Source organism: Thermomyces lanuginosus, assembly GCF_041956635.1.
Source record: "Thermomyces lanuginosus strain ATCC 200065 unplaced genomic scaffold VTN49scaffold_27, whole genome shotgun sequence".
Lineage (NCBI taxonomy): Eukaryota > Fungi > Ascomycota > Eurotiomycetes > Eurotiales > Trichocomaceae > Thermomyces > Thermomyces lanuginosus.
The window spans coordinates 1,549,161-1,567,260 of NW_027192361.1; the positions used below are offsets into that span (position 1 = coordinate 1,549,161).

Sequence of the window (18,100 nt, forward strand, 5' to 3'; positions counted from 1 at the left end):
GTCCCTTCTTCAACCAAGGACTCAGTTCTCGTCAATGCCCATCATGAAGCGCGTTTTCCACGGCCTGCAGCGCCGTGCAAGTAAGACCTGTGAGCCGTTTGTACGCCGCTTTGTTACTAGCTAACAGAAGGGCAGCCCAGCCACTGCTGGACCAAAATCGCAGAGCAGAGGAACAGCACCCCTCGGATTCCCCAGAGGCAATAGTCGTCCGCGAGATTGTGAGTCGCGCAAATTGCATACAACGGAGGCAAGCACTGATGAAAAATCCAAAGACTGCATTTTGCGAGGCTGGACCTGGACGTGATAATGCGGTAAAGCTACCTTCCCAGAACTCTTGTAAGAGGCTAGCTCTGACGACAGCTCGATAATTCAGGACTATGTTCATCTTCCGGCCATTGTGGAAGCCGCCGAATCGAGTCCCAATGCCGCCAAAGAGGCTGCGTACCGCATCCGAAAGTACCTGTCGAACCCCGCGAAGCCGCAGGGCTTTGCCCAGTACAACGCAGTGATGTTGATTCGAATTCTGGCTGAGAACCCGGGGGATACCTTCACACGCAACTTCGACGCCAAGTTCGTAAGCACGGTCAAGACTTTCCTGCGCGACAGTCGGGATATGGCGTCGCAACACCTGCTACGGGAGACGCTAGATGCGTTTGAGGCGCAGAAATCCTGGGATGAGAACCTGGCCGAGCTGCTCGCCCTTTGGAAGAAGGAGAAAAAACGGGTTGCTTCTCTAATGAATGGGGTGAGTATGCCGAGGAGCGAAATTCGCGGGCGCATCATTCCTCAGTCACTGACGGACAACTCACTAGCGTTACGCTCCCGTGCCTCGACAACCCCCGTCGTCGTTCCCCCAGCATCCTTCACAGTCGCCGCGGCAACTGCCGCCACCGGAAGAACTCGCGGCGCGGATTGAAGAGGCCAAGTCGTCCGCCAACTTGCTCCAACAGCTTGCGGAGACCACGCCGCCCAGCGAGGTTCGATCCAACGAACTGATGAAGGAGTTCTCGGAACGCTGCCACCTGGCGGCGCAGTCGATCCAGCGATACATGAACGCCGAAGACCCGGCGCCGGATGAAGACACGCTGGTAACGCTGATTGAGACCAATGACCAGCTCTCCATGGCTTTGTCCAAGTATCAGCGCGCGTTACTCAACGCACGCAAGGCGGAGAGCCAGAGCCAGAACCCCGGCAGCGACTCCAACAGCAACACTCGAGGAACAGCTGGCACCAGTGACTCAGAAAGTCGGCCACTGCCGCCGCTTCCGCAGCAGTCATCACCACAGCAGCCCGCACGTACCAAGAAACCACCATTATTTCCTTCGTTGTCCCCCGCGGCCTCTACGACGTCGGCGTCGCAGGCTGCCCCAGCCAACACCGTGCCACCCCCGTCAGCGACACTGTTCAGCACGCCACGTTATGAATACAATCCCAATGATTTCCGAGTCGATAATCCATTTGCAGACCACAACGTCTCCCCGATTGACGAACAGCCGCCCACAAATGCAAATGGAAATTCCAAGCTTGGTTAACGGTTTGACTAGCACATATTGTTACGATTATTATGGACATACCCCTTTGCCCTTTTTTTTTTTGGCTGTCGTTTTTCGTTTTCTCATGTAGCATGGTTTGATTGATTCGATCGCCAATGCCGGTCGTTGGATTGTTGTGCGGTGCTGTTTTCTTTCGTTCGTCTTCTCTTCCCGCATCATGCACAGCAGCGGGCATAGCAAACGCCATGTTTTCTGTTTACCTGAACAGCTCATGTCGCTATGGCTATTTTTCATGTTTATATTATATCCTGTCTATGTAGCTACTATCGAATCCAGTTCATTTATATTGTCGGATGAAATTTCAAAGCAGTGGTTGACCATTAATCAGTCTAATAAAAATACTAGTATTGATGCTCATCCAGTCGTCATTTGAAACTTTTTCCATTCCTAAATGAAAAACATTGCTCGCTCAGAACATGTCCCGTATGAAAAACATCAGGAACTAAGAGAAAACTCCAACCATCTACGCCTCGGTGATAGCGCGACGGATCTGAGCGCCTCGCTGTCGCGAGCTCAGGTGGGCGGATGAACGGGCAACGGTCTGGGGAGCCTTCTGGACGACCTCCTCACCCTCGGTCAGGATGAGCTCGATGTGGCATGGGCTGGTCATGTAGGGGTTGATCTGGACGGGTTATTAGTCGCCTATGAATGCACCCTGTCAAAGAAGGAAGAAACGTACACGGCCGTGCGCCCGGTAGGTGCGTCGGCGACCCTTGGGAGCCTGGTTGACCTGGATGCGCTTGATGATCAGGTTGCCGGTGTCGAGACCCTTGGTGTCGGCGTTGGCTTCGGCGTTCTTGAGCAGGTTGAGGATGTGCTTGACGGACTTGACGGGCCAGCGGGCCTTGGTCACACCGTGAACCTTGGCTGCAGGAGACTGTCAGCGCCCTCCATCCGCAATAGAAATGAACGCGCAACGGCGGCGATAGATCCCAAAGGTTCCCAGGTCAAATCTGAACCAGTAGAACTCGACGCAAACTCCTCCAATCGCCAAAGAAACGAAAATGCATCGAAATCACAATACGCAGGGCGACTCACCCTGAGCAGACCGGCCAACGTCACCCGCATATCGTCGGAACGGAATGGCCTCCTTGTGGTCCAGGACGTTCTGGAGGTACGCATAGGCGCGCTGCAGCTTCATGCCATTGATGGCCTGGGCGGTCTCGCGCGTGTTCTTGAAGCTGACACGCAGGTAAGAGCCCCGGGCGCGGGCGCTCTTCGCGGCCGGAATGTCCTGAGCGGCGTAGCGGACCTGAGGAAGAGATTTAAAATGTTAGCCCGTGAATGTCTCACCAATCCAAACCGGTCCGATATAGTCGTATAATGCAGAATCGAGAATTCAAAAGAGTCGCCCGTGTAGATCACTCACCATCTTGAATTACCGGCGAAGAGTGGCCCTGTGTCGAGTCGGATAGATGTTGTCGCTTTTGCTGGTCAGCAAGTCAAGTAACTGAAGGTGGTGCGGTTTTCAGTCTTGGCACGCTGAGCCCTAAGCGAGCCCTAGCCTAACCGTTTTGGGTGGAGCTCCACCAATTTAGAGTCACGTGACGTACAGAAATCTTCTGGAAAATGGGCAGCTTTCGGCTTTGGCTTTTGTCAACGAACAAGATGAAGATATTGAACGACAGCTTGTGATCATTAAAAATCTTAGTTCTACGAATACTCTATATACAATCAACGCTTCTTCTGTTCAGGAACCTGTGTAAGCAATTCTCCTTTCTCAATGGCAGACCGCAGATTGTTCAGAACCAGCAACTCCATCTCCTTTTGCGTCTCGTAGGTCATGGTCCCGATATGCGGGAGGAGCATGGCGCGTGGGTTGTTCAGCAGGCCCGGTTCTACTTGCGGTTCATTCTCATACACGTCCAGGCCGACGGATGCAACCTATTGTTGTCAACATAGACTGCAATTGTTTTGTGTTCAAGATACTCACCTTGCCAGATTCGAGCGCCCTGACAAGCGCCTTTTCATCGATCAGCGCACCGCGTGCTGTGTTCACAATCACCACTCCATCCTTCATCTTGGCTAACTCCTTCTCGCCGATGATGTGTCTTGTGGAGGCATTCAGGGCAAGGTTCAGGCTGAAGACGTCAGACTGAGCGAGCAACTCGTCAAAGGAGACGTATTTGGCGCCATCTTCGAGCTCAGGAGACAACCTGTTGCGGTTGTGGTAGATGATGTTCATTCCGAATGCGCGTGCGCGACGGGCAACTTCCTAGATCTCTGTCAGAGAGCTTGCACACGTGAGGAGGAACGTGACGTACTCTGCCGATGCCGCCCATGCCCAGAATACCCAAGGTTTTCCCGGTCGGGTCGTGCCCCAGAGTGGTTTTACCGTGCCATTCGCCTGACATGTCAGTGTAAGTGCATGGAAGGCAGTTGTTGAAATTGCTTACCCGCTCGGATGGCAGTGATTGGCACGTAGGCTTGTCGCAAGGCGCCAATCATGAGGAAGATGGCCACATCTGCAGTAGCATTGTTGACGGCAATTGGTGTGCTTGAGATGGCAATTCCTGGTCCTTGTCAGCATTGGCAATGACAGGCAAAATCATGGCCGGCATACCAGCTTCTGTCGCAGCATCGACGTCGATGTTGTCATACCCGGCGCCATTATGGCAAATGTACTTGACGGATTTCGGCAAGGCTGAGATCAACTCGCGGTCAAACGGACCGGTGTGCTGTCATTTCCAATTATATCAGAAATTGGTTCTGGCCGTTCCGGGACTCTTCGCACCTTTGTTGAAATGTTTGACCTGTAGATGGCAATCACATCGTCATATTGGCCCGACTTGCAATTCTGCAGAAACTTTTCTCGTCCACCCTCGGGGAATTCCTGTCAAGATTCACCATTAGAGACGAATTACTCTCCATTGCGATCGACCAGTGTAGAACTGTACCTTGAGCGTCACCAGCGTAGAAAGCGCCTCCCACTCGGCGCGGGCATGGACGATATCGCCGATAAGCAGGGCGGCTTGGGAAGGCATGTTTGCTAAAGACTTGGGAGAAAATTTTTAAGAAGCAAAAAAAAGGATGGTCACGAAGGAGAGATCTACTGAATGCTACAACGAACACGACTGAATTATATTTTACCGGAGCTCATTGTTCTTATCACCTCGAGGAATTCAGCCGACGCCGATTTCAACGTGTTTGACGCTTGATCGACTTCCGGATTGCTTGTCCCGCACTCCACCGGATACTAACCAAATCAGGCTTAGTGAAATAGTCAATAGCCGACACCCCACGTGGGGGCTCTCGGGCGTTCATTTGCCGCCCTTCGGACTCTCGGAATGGCCTCCGAGCGGGATTCAGCCCTAAGTTGTCCGATTTCATCTTGATCGAACAAGTCGATGGGGCAACGAGAGTCCCAAAGTTCAGGTGATTGCCGGGAGGAACGGGTATTAATATCACTCAGATCCAAGAAGAAGAGTTCAATAGTTACTCTGTGCTTAACTAATATGTGAGAAATTCTTTGTCGAAAATTGTATCAGCTGCAATCATCGTGGCTGTTCTTCCACATCGTGGCGCTGCGGGGTGGAATCTTAACCCCGCGATTTGAGCTTTGAGAGCTCTTTTGTCCTTGTTCGAGACGGGCATTCTGAACGTGGGATTACGTGGCATGGGAGATTGCATAAATACTAGTATTAGCCGGTAGCCAACAGCTCCAACGCAGCTGCAACATCGGTTGTATACTACTATTTTACTTCCATCGGGAACTTCCAATCATGGCGTCGGCCACCGTGACAGAATCAAAAGCTCTCGTCTTGCATGGAGCAAAAGACCTACGACTGGTAAAGTGACGCGCAACCTCCGATTCAAGGCATCGCTTGCTAACCATCTACAGGAATCCCGTACGGTCTCCCCACCCACTGGGAATGAGGTCCAAGTCGCCGTCCGCGCCACCGGCATCTGCGGCTCTGATTTGCACTACTACAACCATGGCCGAAATGGAGATTTTGTCCTACGGCAGCCGATGGTTCCGGGCCACGAGTCCTCTGGTGTCGTGACGGCCGTCGGCCCAGACGTGAAAACGCTGCGCGTCGGCGACCGCGTCGCGCTCGAGGTCGGTGTCCCCTGCGGCGGATGCCTCTTCTGCAAACAAGACCGCTACAACCTCTGCGTCAACATGCGGTTCCGGTCTAGCGCCAAAGTCTTCCCGCACTTTGATGGCACGTTGATGGAGATCACCAACCACCCGGAGCACATGTGCCATAAGCTGCCGGACAATGTCTCGTTCCTGGGCGGTGCGCTCGCCGAGCCTCTTGCCGTCTGCCTGCATGCCGTGCGCCGCTCTCGTCCGCCGACCAAGGAGGACGTCGAGCTGGCCCGCAGTCTGAACGAGGAGACAGCCGCGCTCATCTTCGGCGCTGGAGCCGTGGGCCTCCTCCTCGCCGCGGCGCTCGCCGTATCGCAGAACTTTACCAGTATCGTCATCGCCGATATCGACGCAGGCCGACTCGAGGTCGCAAAATCCTTTAACCTGGGTCTGAAAACGACCCTCATCACCCGCTCCGCGACTCCGCCGCCGCCAAAGGATGCGCCCCAGGCAGAACAGACGGCCTATGCGCTGCAGACGGCACAGGAAACCGCTAACCTGATCAAGGAGGCCCATGGCGTGCCGAACGGGTTCGCGCGCGTGTACGACTGCACGGGTGTCCCGTCGTGTGTCCAGGCAGGCATCTATGCGTCCGCGCCGGGTGGCATGCTGGTCCAGATTGGCATGGGATCTCCCGTGCAGACGCTGCCGATTGGTGCTGCTGCGCTCAGAGAAGTTGATCTTGTCGGCGTGTTCCGATACGATCGTTTTGCATACCCGGCAGCGCTCGAGTTGTTGAAGAACGAGGTTTTCCAACGGATCGAGAACAAAATTGTGACCCACCGGGTCAAACTGGCCGAGGATGGCCAGGGTGTGAGGGCTTTCACCCTCGCCGGGAAGGGAGTTGACGAGAATGGTGTTCCTGTTGTCAAAGTCATGATCGAGGGATGATGCATATTTCTTCATGTTATGGGATTATTAAAAAGGGCATTGAGTCATGTACTTCATTGTAAATAGTATCTTTATTATATACAGGACATTATTTGAGCCCTCCGGCCAGTAGTAGGCTTTGTCCAGTCATGTAGCCCGTCGTCACCAGCATCGTCACTACGTTGGCCACTTCCTCCGGCGTTCCCAGCCGCCCCAGCGGAATTGATGCCGCTGCTTCGGGATATGCGGCCGCGTTCGGGATCATTCCCGTATCGCCAATCAGGGCGGGCGCCACGTCGTTGACGGAGATATTGTATTCCGCCAGTCTGGTCGCCAGGTTGCGCATCATGCCCGTCATGCCCGCTTTAGATGCCGCATAGTCTGGGAGCACGTTAGCAGTGTGTCACGGCATTGAAGTGTAGATTGGCTACGTACGACAGCCATTGATGCCACCGCCATATCCAGCAATCGACGACATGAAGACGATTCGGCCCCAGCGCTGTGCCTTCATGCGTTCCACCACGCCCTTGACGAGGATGAACGATGCGCGGAGATTGACGTTGATGGTGTAGTCAAACTCTTCGATCGGGATATCCCAGATCTGCGGAATGCGTTTGCCGTACCCGGCATTGGAGACTAGGATGTCCGGTCGCTCGCCGTGTTGTGCATCAATCTCTGTGAACATTCGCTCGATTTGCTCTTGCGACGCGACGTCCACTTGATGCACGGTTATACGCAGATCGCCGTGCTTCTCTTTCAATTCCGACACCAGCTTCGTGATGCCATCTTTATTGGTGGAATAGGTCAACGCGAGGTGAACTCCGCGTTCGGCCAGTTGCCGTGCGCATGCAGAGCCGATCCTAGTGTGATCAGCATTGTAGAACCCAATGCGGAGAATTAAGATCAACTCACCCACCAGATGCACCGGTGATCAGGGCCAAACGACCCTTGATGTCATTGAGCTGTGCGTTTGCCATTGCGGAATCAAAAGAAACACAGTTCTTTCCACTATGTGCCCTCGGGAGGGCCGGGGTAGCTCCCGGTATATATGCCCCACCCCCGCATAAACCGCTTCGGAGCAAGGCCGAGGAGTCGGACAGAAAACCTTCTGACGCGGTATCTGCGAATGGACAGTTGGACACATGCTTTCACGTCAAAACAGGAGACTGCTCGATATGTCGCCAGCCCAATTCGAATTTTGCCACACCTGCGACCCCGCAGTTGTGTACATATTGCCATCGGACAATGTATCCAGCCCGACAAAGCCGGTCGCCATTTGATCACTGGACACATAGTCGCCGACGGCTCCTAGGTCAAGCCATGAAAAATCATTCGCTGGGCTGAACTGCATTTGGGGTGTATCGGGGAGCCGGTTCCCCAAACCGCTGGGCTGCTGATACTCCTTGCTAGCACGTGTATCGCGAGTTGACGCTGACGCCGATTTGGTCTTCCACAAAAGTTCCAGGAGACGCGCATACCGGGCACCCGTGTCGTCTGGTCCGGCACTTGCACGTTTGAGCCGCTCAGTGGTACGTGTGACGAGCTCTCGAACTATGGCCTCTTCGTTGGCCGTCACGACGCCGAACGATCGAGCCTAGAAGATCTTAGTTCATGGTACTTGAAAGATTCAAAACTAGCGCCTTACTTTGTACAAGAAAACTGCAGCATAGATGCTGTAACTGCGTAATGTTAGCAGCGCACTTGGATCGCCAGCGTTCGACTCACAGATAGTATCGGAGTGGCATGAACCGTAAATGCTGTTCTGGATCGACATAGTTGACTAAAATTGTAAGGTACGCCTTAGCTGCGTCCACCGACTCGTAAATAAACCGAGCATCCGACATGGATGCCACATTGCTGAAGACGGCCCGAAGATGTTCTCTCTGCGCATGAGCGTCGGTCGTCGGTCTCCTTGCCATGGCCTGTGAAATCGCAGCCTGAAATGCGAAGGCGTTGGTGTAAAGTCGAAGGTATTCATATGACATTTGGAGCGCGGCCTTGAGGCGGGGCGAACCTGTCGATAAGGTTCAGTAAGTGTTTGATTGTTAATAGATTCCAATGTTCCCACGTACATGCCAAAGCACCCCATTCACGATTCCATCGGGATATCGCTGTCCGGAAATCGTCTGCATATTTGATATAATCACCCATGAGCATCATTTGGTTACTGGTGCGCATGCCAGAATACAATATGTCGTGCACGTTGCCATACAGCTGGGTCAGGTCAAGCGTCGCTAGGATGATTTTTGCATAATCCTCATCCCCATCGCTGACTGGCTGTAGAGAGGGAAAGTCTTGACTCATGAAACCTGTCATAGGACCTGGTCCGCGAGACCAAAAAGCTCGTCCAATGCGGACCGACACCAATCTATCCGAAATGTAGCAACATATCCACGCCAAGCGCCTTCTTGCGTCGTTTTCAGCATCTCCTGCTTGATCGCCTCGGAAAGAGGTACGATCCAGGCCAAGGAAATAACCTGAGCGCAGCGCTAGCCCGACGTGCATCCACGCTGCCCGGTCTTCCTCACCTCTTCCAACGGAATCCACCCGATGGCAGAGACCTTGCGGTTCCCATTCTGCAAGTAACAACAAGGCTTCTACCGCCTCGACGTCGCAGTCTGCACCAGCAGCAATTCCGGATATCAATTCGTGCATATATTTGGAGCAGTATTCATGAATATGAGGTGACTCCACAAGGTCCTTGGAGGCGACCGTGAGGACCGCCGTCAACAGATGTTTTTCCGCCGAGGCGAAATGGTCAAGATTCGCACGGTCAAAGTACTTTCGCGGTACAAGCGGTAGGTAAGGATGGAAGTTGCGCTCATAGCGCGCAATGAGCTGGGATACGATTTCGGGATCCAATGACCCATTCTGGACTAACTTGTACTTTTTGATCCCGCCATTGGCGCTGGGAGCAACTGTGCCCATTCCATGCGCCGCTGCAATGCTACCTGCAACAGGTGCATAGGGATTCCCTGAACGACTTCTTCTCTCAGAATTGTCTGTGCCGCGTTTCGCGATATCCGTGAGACATTGCCAGGCGTCCGACGGGTTTCTCGGAACTCCCGAATTGATTGCGCTTTCCGCGGTGGATGCTGAATCGTCATTGTCGTTGACAGGCTCCGAATCAGCGGTATGTCCGTTGGTGTTGGCATATATATCAGTATTGTTGTACTGCTGTGGTTGCGGTGGGATTGAAAACGTATTGGACTCCAAACGCACTTCGTTCGATGTCGCTTCTTCGTTTCTGGGCGATTGCTGTTTCGCAGGCTTCGTGCCATTCGCGACGATATTCTCAACCTTGCTTTTGCGCACCCGCCGACCGCCACGATTCGAGCTTCCTAAAACACATTCACGGCCCTCTCGTTGGCAGCGGCGGCAGGGCGGGGTACCTGGATTGCCGCTACTATCACTGCGCAACGAATTAACAAGTCAGCAGTCTGCCTTGCCGCAAACAATCAATTAACAACGGGACGCCACCGACAGATCGCATCGGGATTTGCGCTGGCGGCAGTGTAAACAGGCTCTGGACACCCGTTGTCTCGGCCCGCGCCTTCGATGACTCGGAGCTTTTTTGGTCGCATTACCAGACGGCTCGGGACTCATCGTTGCCGACTAAGCACCAATGTTTTTGAACGACAGAAGGGACTATAGTGCTTGTGATATGCAATCGCCATCTGTAACTGTAATCTACCAAGCGATACTATTGCCTTTCTGATCATGAGCAGGCAGGACTCTGTATCGCTGGTTGTGTTGTGCATCTACTCGTGATCGTCGGTGCTAAAGCGGAGGAGCACTGATTTCTGCCTCAGGCATCAAGATCTCCCCCACAGTGCATGGGGTACGGGGTTGTACCCTAAGGCCTGAGCAAGAACGAAGCTCTGAGCTTCGTCTTTCTTAGTATTCGTATGCTTACGACAGTTAGGGTATACTGTACTCGTAGTTGAGCAGCTAGTCGTGAATGACGACGAATTCTTTCGGTGTCGCCAGGAACCACGACGGACTCAAAAATTGGTTTCAATAGCCGGAGCCGGCAATGGATTCTTTGTGTCGGCAATTGAACCGATCGCCACTCCGGCTCCATGTGATGCCTGAGGAGATGCAGTGGGTTGCTGTCCGAAGGAGCATTCCGTACCTCAACCTTATTTAAAAGAGCTCGCTCAAGTATCGTACTACTGTAATAGAAGCTGCTTAGAGATTGTGTCCATTTTGGAAAAGCGCATCCCACAAAGCTAGAATTTACGAGAACGATTGGGCTGAAGCCATGGCGTCCACATTTCCTTCGTTGTTTTCTCTGAGCGGGAGAACAGCAATCGTAACTGGAGGCACGCGGGGTATTGGACAGGCTATGGCCATAGGCCTGGCGGAAGCCGGAGCTGACATTATTCTTGTTCAGGTGAGATAATGAAACATTCGAAACTCAAGAAGATAAAGGCTAACTGAATGTCAGAGGGACGAGTCGAATACAAAAACCCGCGATGAGATTGTGAACCGCATCGGCCGCAAAGCAATTATCCATGTGGCAGAGTTGTCTGACAGGGCGGCGGTCAAAGAGATCATTCCTTCCGTGGTGAAACAGGGCTTTAAGCCAGACATCCTTGTCAATTGCGCTGGAATCCAACGAAGACACCCTAGTGAGAAATTCCCAGACGAGGACTGGGATGATGTACGTCGCATCTGCCTTGGCGCTCCTGCAAACCGAGCAGATAAGCTAATGAACGTGAGATAGGTTATCAACGTCAATCTGACATCCGTCTTCACTCTTTGCCGAGAATTCGGCGCCTACTTGCTTTCTCGAGATGCGTCGGAGTTCCCCACTGGGCGCCGGGGATCCGTGATCAATGTTGCCTCATTGTTGTCCTTCCAAGGAGGCTTCACTGTGCCAGCATATGCCGCTTCCAAAGGAGGTGTTGCTCAATTGACAAAAGCCCTGTCAAATGAGTGGGCGGCAAAGGGAATCAACGTCAATGCCATCGCTCCAGGCTACATCGACACGGACATGAATGTTGCCTTGATCAATGATCCCAATCGGTTCCAGAGCATCTCATCTCGAATTCCAGCCGGCCGCTGGGGTAAACCTGAGGACTTCAAAGGAGTGGTCATCTTCCTGGCAAGCGAGGCCAGTGCTTATGTATCGGGAGAGATCGTCACTGTCGACGGAGGATGGATGGGCCGATGAGTTTGACAGATGTGGCGAACAGTCATACCAAAATGCATATGCCATAAAAGTGCAGTGTTAATTAGAGTGTGCTTCTTTTTCCATGATGTGGCGCTTTTGGATTTCCCATGGTTCATGGCTGAGTTACCGAGTCAATACGCAATAAACTTCTAACTTTTCTTCTTATCTAAGACGCTAAAATGGACTATGACGGGGATAGACAATGGGCTCGAATGACGGACGTCTGATGGAGAGCCAGAACCTCGCACACAGGAACGATAGCTGGCTTGCCGAGAAAAATCGGACATTCTATAGCCACTAAAATTCTATCATCGGGGAGATCCATAGGCAACGGCAGCCGAACAACCACACATTGGATGTCGCCATGGAGCAGCTAAGCACATGCGACAGAGAGAAAGCCTCGCTTCGCGAGCTATGTCCAAAGGGCTTAAGGGAGAGAGGAAGAGGCGCGGGTCGCCTTCAGGGCCGTCACGACTGTATTCTTCTCCGTTTGAAGACTGGCTCATGACTTCATGAAGTGCACCCAATTGCCACGTACAGTGGTACAGGGGCATTTCACGGACTTTTTCTGTGCAGAAACTGGTAGAAGTACACTCCGTACACTGGCGTGATCGAATCACTTCTAACCAGTTGTTCCCATCATAATCATGTCGCTAAATCTTCAAGTCTCGTAAAGGACTTTGACACTCGTTTTCGACGTGGCCAGCGACGATCGACAGATTGTGGACTATTAGGGCGACCTAGAAAACCATCCGGGTCGGAAACTCACCGAATATAGGTGCAAATCATGTTACGGACGTTAATATGGTAGCATGAGACCATGAGAGTGACGTCAATGACTACCTTTTGGCGCAGAATAATAATGTCGGACGGCGCGAGGTTTTTTCCTTATATTCTTTTTTTTCCCCTTCGCATGCCCTTTCCGACCATGAACCACGAGACGAATGTGTAGACTCTATCCCAGACATCGACGACCCATAGATCCTGGCTACGCAGTAGAATGGAGCGATCACTGGACTACGATAAATCTTTCAATAGTTAGTACGTATGGAGGACTCATTTGGCGCCTTGCGACGAGGGGTGTCGAAGCCACATATTCTGCGCCGGGACAGACGTAGAGAACTGGCAAGACACCGTATTTCGCGAGTCCGTTCTGCAAGACGTCATGGAGACAGCGATATGGAAAGGAGCTCTGGTGCAGATTTACGGACCGCCATCATCCTGGATTAACATACGTCCCAGGAAAGCGATCCGTGCTTCTTGGACTTCCTTCGTCCAATGTACTCCGATGACTTGACTAACGCCATGCATGCGCTGAACAGCAGGGCCTTGCCCGACATGTCCCTGCCGACCCTGGAAGGATCGATCACCGCGGTAAGATCCGACAATCAAACCGACTGTGCCTCGAAAATTTCGAATCGGAAATCCCAGTGTGACTAGAAGTACCCGCTGAGAGTTGCTCGCAAATTCCTTGACAAACTTCTCGATGGTGAAAGTTCCGTTGTCGATAAGTTTCCGTCGGTTGTTGTAATAATCTTCACGTCAGACTTCGTATCAGGTCACAGAAACAGCCGGTTCAAAGGGTTCCACAGCAGGCTCGCCTCCCATTCCAAATAGTGATGACTCTTGAACCCTCCACAGGCTGTCTCCCGACGGAGCTCTTGCTTGTATTGCCCCGTGTTTGGACTCTCCGAGCTAAGCAGTGTCACACACGGTTGGCCTTAGCCTCGGCGATGAATTTTTCATTCCAGGATTTCAATTTCTGGATCTAACAAGATACGCCGTTTTAAATATGGTGGAGTCATTGATTCTGGATTTGTGATTCAATAAACCAGGATCGTTGTTGTTGATTTGGGCCCCTTTTGAGCCATCCCCAAACTGAAATCAACCTGTGGGAATTGCCACGTAGTTGTCTTCGTCGGCGATTCCGAACTACTACAGTGACAAACAAGGGAAGGCACGAAGAGATTGTCACCAAGTCGTCCACTGACTGGTCAGCATAGGTTATACGATGCCCGGTTGGCTAGCACGTACTATATACCGCCCTCCCGACTCTCTGATGGGCCAACCTTCCTTGCTCAGTGTTCGGTTAACTTGAATCCGTCACAGGCAATCCTGCCCATGATGGGGGGAGGCAGATGGAAAAGTCGGAAAATGTCCGAATGCGCCAGGGCGGCAAGGTATTAGGTGTTGATTCCCCGACGCCAGCAACGGGACGTGTAGAGTACTAGGTATATGCCTGCTCATGGATTTGGTAAGATAATTGATTGGCGCACACGCTTGCCCTCATCGGCATTGAAAGGCGTTCAGGCGAACGCTGCATTGTAGTGATGATGAAAGCGAAAGTGACTCGAGGGTGGGCAGCTTCCAACCTGGCAACTTAACAAGGACGGCAATACTTGTGGTGGCTCTTTGAGCGAAGTAGGCAGAGCAGCGAGCAATCGGCACAAACGACGCCCGTGCGGCCGAGGTCGTGCGCGAGATCCCACCTGGACCGGGGGCGACGGATGCCAATTATAGTGCGGGACTCTTGACTATCAATACTAGATGAAGCTGTCGACAACCACATTACCGCACTGCATCGACTCTCACCCTTGTCACGTGATACTTAGGTTAGGGAGAGAGCAATTATCGTAGACGTCATGACGAGAGAAGAACTTCGAATCACCCATTCTCATGACCGGTTTGAATCTGGGAGAGAAACGTGTTTAAACTTGCATTTGGAACCCGGTGGAATACGGGCTCATGTCCCTCGTGTGTTTGGAAAAATATCGATGGCCAAATCGTCTTCCACTCCTGTGCAGAAACACTGAAGTTCCAAAACTGCTTCCTCGCAGTGTACGAGTAGATAACCCCCTTTTTACTGGTGTTCTCGCTTGTTTGCAGAGATTCCGACTGGAGTAGTAGAAAGCTTTAGTAGCATCACTAGTATATTCGCTAATGAAACACAAGCTAGAACTGAACCTACTATTTACACATGCCCAATCAGTAGGGGTCACCATGTAAATGATTCCTCAACAAAGTCAATGGCAATTCCTTGATCCATATGCATGCGCGCAGCAGACCTAACGTCGTCTGCAAAGGCTCCAGGCCCGCAAACCGAAACAATCGTCGCCCCAATACGGTTGGGAAGAGCTTCGCGAAGAACCACATCTGGTCGGCATCGTCCGGGAAACATCTGGACTGTGTCACTGGGGGACTTGATCTCGTAGCGGTGCCTGGGCTTGGAGACAAAGAGCATAATAGTCAAGATTTGCCGTCGGTTCGGCAGCCGCAGAATCTGATCCATCCACTCTCGCACCCAGTTTAGACAGTCTGTGTGGCGGATAGCCCAGATTAGGTAGATTCGCTGGGTCGCAACATAGCCATCGTCCGCCCGCAGGAGCAAATCTCGAACGTACAACATGTGATGGGTGATGCCCGCACCACCAGAGAACAGAATTGCCGTCCCATAACTCCCCATAGGACATTCGCTGGAACTATAGGGTCCCTCAATATAGCCAACTGTTCGCAGGATACCCTTGGGACAGGTCAATGCCTTGTTGTAGAGCTTTCGTGTCATGCCGGATCGTGCGGCCACGACCAGCGAGACGGATGTCTGATGCTTGTCGAGGAGTTCGCGCTGGTACATACCAGTCGAACCCTGCTTCTCCGAGCGGGATCGATTCAGTATGGACCCATACCGTTCCAAGTCGCTCTGTATCATGTCCGCCGGATGGGCTGGAGGTGTCACGCAAGATTCCGGGTCCACCCAAGCAACAGAGAATGGATGCGACATCCACCAGGAAACAGTTGGGAAAAACGCGTACACATGACTCCCTGGCTTGATGTGCACTCTGCGAGGCAGATGGAATGTCACTCGGCATGCTTCCCCTGGCATGGCTCTGATCAAGACTGTCGTCATCTTTCCACGATGGAAATTGAGATAGAATCGACGAATCCAGCGCAGGCTCCTCTCGAATGCCCAGAGCGCCATGGCCAGACAAGCCCAATAACGTTGTGGCAGCACATCGATACGCGCGTGGATGTAAACGCCAACAAGGGCAGTCAATGCAAAAAGCTGATGCAAATGCAAAAATGTCTCATAAAATGCATGCCGGATCGGTGACGGCGAATGACTGATCAAAAGAATCATTGCAACGGTTCCCACTGCCCCCCAGGCGAAAAATGGCGTCGTGCGGATTCGAAAGAAAGCGTCTGATAAACTGACTTCATCTGACGCATTGATAAACCACGCGATCACATGCACGACGGTCTCCACGGCCACTATACGGCCCAACCAACGGTGGAATAGGTTGTAGGTATCAAAGCTGACGCCGAGGAGCCAGATCAGGATGTTGTTTCGACCGGCAAATATGAAAAGCGGGACCATATTCAGCACTGCCAAGTTTCCAGACCGTCCCCGCAGCTCCGCAATCAACGCTCGTTTCTCGTTGACATCATAGTCGAGCAGAGTACAGTAGGCCACCTGGCTCAATAGGTAGATGGCTAGGAGCGTAGTCTGCAAACGCGATGGGAGGGTACCCATGTTGACTGCACTTGACAACTGAAATTCGCGATGGTGCCTTCTGGTAAAGAGTGGCGCGTACAACACATGCCTTTTAATCTTCGGCCACCACCCCCGTTCCTCTACGCTCCAGAACGTTTGTGCCCGTGGCGTCGCACCTAAGCAGCTCACATGACGAATGTACGCAGCGCCGAGGTCGTACATTCGGTGTAGAAGAACGGCCACCGCAACCAGGCCGAGGAAGCCACATATGATTCGAGTGATGAGGACATCTCGACGGATGTTGACGCCGTTAAGGCCCCTAGAGTATCCATAGATGTATGTGTAGTTATGACCCAGGAAGTCCGTAGAGTTCATGGAGATGGCTTGACGCGGTAATCCGACGACTCCTAAGCCCCTCTCGAGGAAGAGTCGTAGTCACCGCCAATGTAATGTATACGCAAAGAATTGACACTAACGTGAGCAATCTGGGCTTACGAGTCAGCACGCAGTTGGCCATGGCAAAATGACTTGACTTCGAACACATCACCATCAGTGGGAACGCACTTGATAGTTGAGGTATCAAGGGCAGAAAATCTTGGTACCGCCGGCCCGATGCGATCTGCTGGGTCCGCGTCTGTGGATGCTCGGTAAGCCGGCACTTGCACTTGTTGGTAACCGACAAAGAAGAGATCGACAGTCGACGTGCAGGTGGTTCAGGTTTGGGCTGCCGCTTGGTGTTGCTGTCGTCGGTTTCAAAATTGTGAGAGGAAGTTAAATCTGGAAACCGGTGCCCTATCGACTTTTATGGAGTAATTTAGGCGCTTGCTGAAAAGTCTGCGAGTCCATGAATCCGTGGAACGGCGCGATATTCACAACTTTAGATAAAGACAACCTGAAAGGAACGACCCGGATCAGAAGTAAATAGCCGAAGTCTTGCTGGCCGCGGAAACAAAGGAGACAAAATGCGTCCAAACACTACGAACAATCACGGCCTAGGAAGTCAAAGGCGTGGGATGTGAATGAAACGAAGATTCATATCTCTGGAGGTATCGCACTGCAGTGGCAATCTCAGATGTCATAATTGTTTTCGGGTGGAAGCTGAAGAAACATCATCTTGATAAAAGAGGCTACAGTCGCATGCCATTGAACCCAGATCCCCGTCAACGATTCCCATTTCCGAAACGCAAGGAACGACGCCGCGGTTCCTGGGGCAATTGCGAAAATGCCTTTCATAGGCTGCACCATCACGTAGAATGCAGGCTTGCCGCGAATCCAATAGGTAATTCAGCGTGGTGGTATGAAGGAGTTTGGCCCACTCAGCATTCTGTTGCAAGCCGATTGGGGAATGGGAGGTTGATCTGGCCACGGTGACCTGGATTCAAGCTTTCTTCAGTGACGACAACTCAGTCCCATCCACCCGCTGAGCGCTTGGCAAGGATCTTCCGACGCTGTCAGCCTGGGTCCGGCAGGGGCAGGATGAGTTGGGGGCCAGTCATGCAGTCAAGCCCAACGTGCGCTGCCAGAGAGGAGGTACCCAAGAGTTAATGTCCAAGTACTAGACTACCCTACGAGGCAGACCTCGTAGTTGCCCCGACTTACTGCGATTATGCCACAGAGAGTACCTTTGCATGCGTTGGTTGTTGGAAACTCTACTACTGCAGTTTTGAATGGATCACTGAAGTCCCTGTCTGTGATCGATGAGTGGCTGATCATTTCCCACTTTGCCGTCCGGTGGAGATAAGCGCCTCCAAACAGGCAATTTAACCTACCAGAGAATTCTTAAGAGGGTAACTAAGTTAACCTAAAAATGTTTCATTGGTTATGGCCTGATTGGATTGATTGGCCACGAAGAGAGGCACTGAGAAACACTGCCCATCACGTGAAATTCATCGACGGGCTAGACTGTTCTGAGTTGG

The 18,100-nt window shown here is 52.3% G+C and overlaps 8 protein-coding genes across 8 annotated transcripts; 3 read left to right on the forward strand and 5 right to left on the reverse strand.

Moving 5' to 3' along the window:
- Positions 1 to 43: 43 nt before the first annotated feature.
- On the forward strand, positions 44 to 1,532 carry VTN49DRAFT_2818 (uncharacterized protein; the record flags this gene model as incomplete). The annotated part of the gene is made up of 5 exons (XM_069410585.1): positions 44 to 80; positions 136 to 218; positions 273 to 311; positions 374 to 745; positions 813 to 1,532. The coding sequence occupies 5 exons, from the start codon at positions 44 to 46 to the stop codon at positions 1,530 to 1,532; spliced, it is 1,251 nt and encodes a 416-aa protein (XP_069269376.1).
- Positions 1,533 to 2,016: 484 nt separating this feature from the next.
- VTN49DRAFT_2819 (60S ribosomal protein uL22) lies at positions 2,017 to 2,925 on the reverse strand (the record flags this gene model as incomplete). Its single annotated transcript, XM_069410586.1, has 4 exons — positions 2,017 to 2,175; positions 2,233 to 2,420; positions 2,592 to 2,805; positions 2,923 to 2,925. 4 exons carry the CDS (start codon positions 2,923 to 2,925, stop codon positions 2,017 to 2,019), a joined length of 564 nt encoding a protein of 187 aa, XP_069269377.1.
- Positions 2,926 to 3,227: 302 nt separating this feature from the next.
- Positions 3,228 to 4,537, reverse strand: VTN49DRAFT_2820 (uncharacterized protein; the record flags this gene model as incomplete). The annotated part of the gene is made up of 7 exons (XM_069410588.1): positions 3,228 to 3,437; positions 3,487 to 3,768; positions 3,818 to 3,900; positions 3,950 to 4,066; positions 4,117 to 4,231; positions 4,288 to 4,386; positions 4,451 to 4,537. The coding sequence occupies 7 exons, from the start codon at positions 4,535 to 4,537 to the stop codon at positions 3,228 to 3,230; spliced, it is 993 nt and encodes a 330-aa protein (XP_069269378.1).
- Positions 4,538 to 5,275: 738 nt separating this feature from the next.
- Positions 5,276 to 6,537, forward strand: VTN49DRAFT_2821 (uncharacterized protein; the record flags this gene model as incomplete). Its single annotated transcript, XM_069410589.1, has 2 exons — positions 5,276 to 5,341; positions 5,395 to 6,537. The coding sequence occupies 2 exons, from the start codon at positions 5,276 to 5,278 to the stop codon at positions 6,535 to 6,537; spliced, it is 1,209 nt and encodes a 402-aa protein (XP_069269379.1).
- Positions 6,538 to 6,625: 88 nt separating this feature from the next.
- On the reverse strand, positions 6,626 to 7,493 carry VTN49DRAFT_2822 (uncharacterized protein; the record flags this gene model as incomplete). The annotated part of the gene is made up of 3 exons (XM_069410590.1): positions 6,626 to 6,897; positions 6,952 to 7,376; positions 7,429 to 7,493. The coding sequence occupies 3 exons, from the start codon at positions 7,491 to 7,493 to the stop codon at positions 6,626 to 6,628; spliced, it is 762 nt and encodes a 253-aa protein (XP_069269380.1).
- Positions 7,494 to 7,669: 176 nt separating this feature from the next.
- On the reverse strand, positions 7,670 to 10,122 carry VTN49DRAFT_2823 (uncharacterized protein; the record flags this gene model as incomplete). Its single annotated transcript, XM_069410591.1, has 5 exons — positions 7,670 to 8,110; positions 8,162 to 8,195; positions 8,242 to 8,530; positions 8,589 to 9,928; positions 10,001 to 10,122. The coding sequence occupies 5 exons, from the start codon at positions 10,120 to 10,122 to the stop codon at positions 7,670 to 7,672; spliced, it is 2,226 nt and encodes a 741-aa protein (XP_069269381.1).
- A 658-nt stretch (positions 10,123 to 10,780) lies between these two features.
- On the forward strand, positions 10,781 to 11,695 carry VTN49DRAFT_2824 (uncharacterized protein; the record flags this gene model as incomplete). The annotated part of the gene is made up of 3 exons (XM_069410592.1): positions 10,781 to 10,912; positions 10,967 to 11,182; positions 11,246 to 11,695. The coding sequence occupies 3 exons, from the start codon at positions 10,781 to 10,783 to the stop codon at positions 11,693 to 11,695; spliced, it is 798 nt and encodes a 265-aa protein (XP_069269382.1).
- A 2,995-nt stretch (positions 11,696 to 14,690) lies between these two features.
- VTN49DRAFT_2825 (uncharacterized protein) lies at positions 14,691 to 16,559 on the reverse strand (the record flags this gene model as incomplete). Its single annotated transcript, XM_069410593.1, has 1 exon — positions 14,691 to 16,559. One exon carries the CDS (start codon positions 16,557 to 16,559, stop codon positions 14,691 to 14,693), a length of 1,869 nt encoding a protein of 622 aa, XP_069269383.1.
- Between the last annotated feature and the right edge of the window lie 1,541 nt (positions 16,560 to 18,100).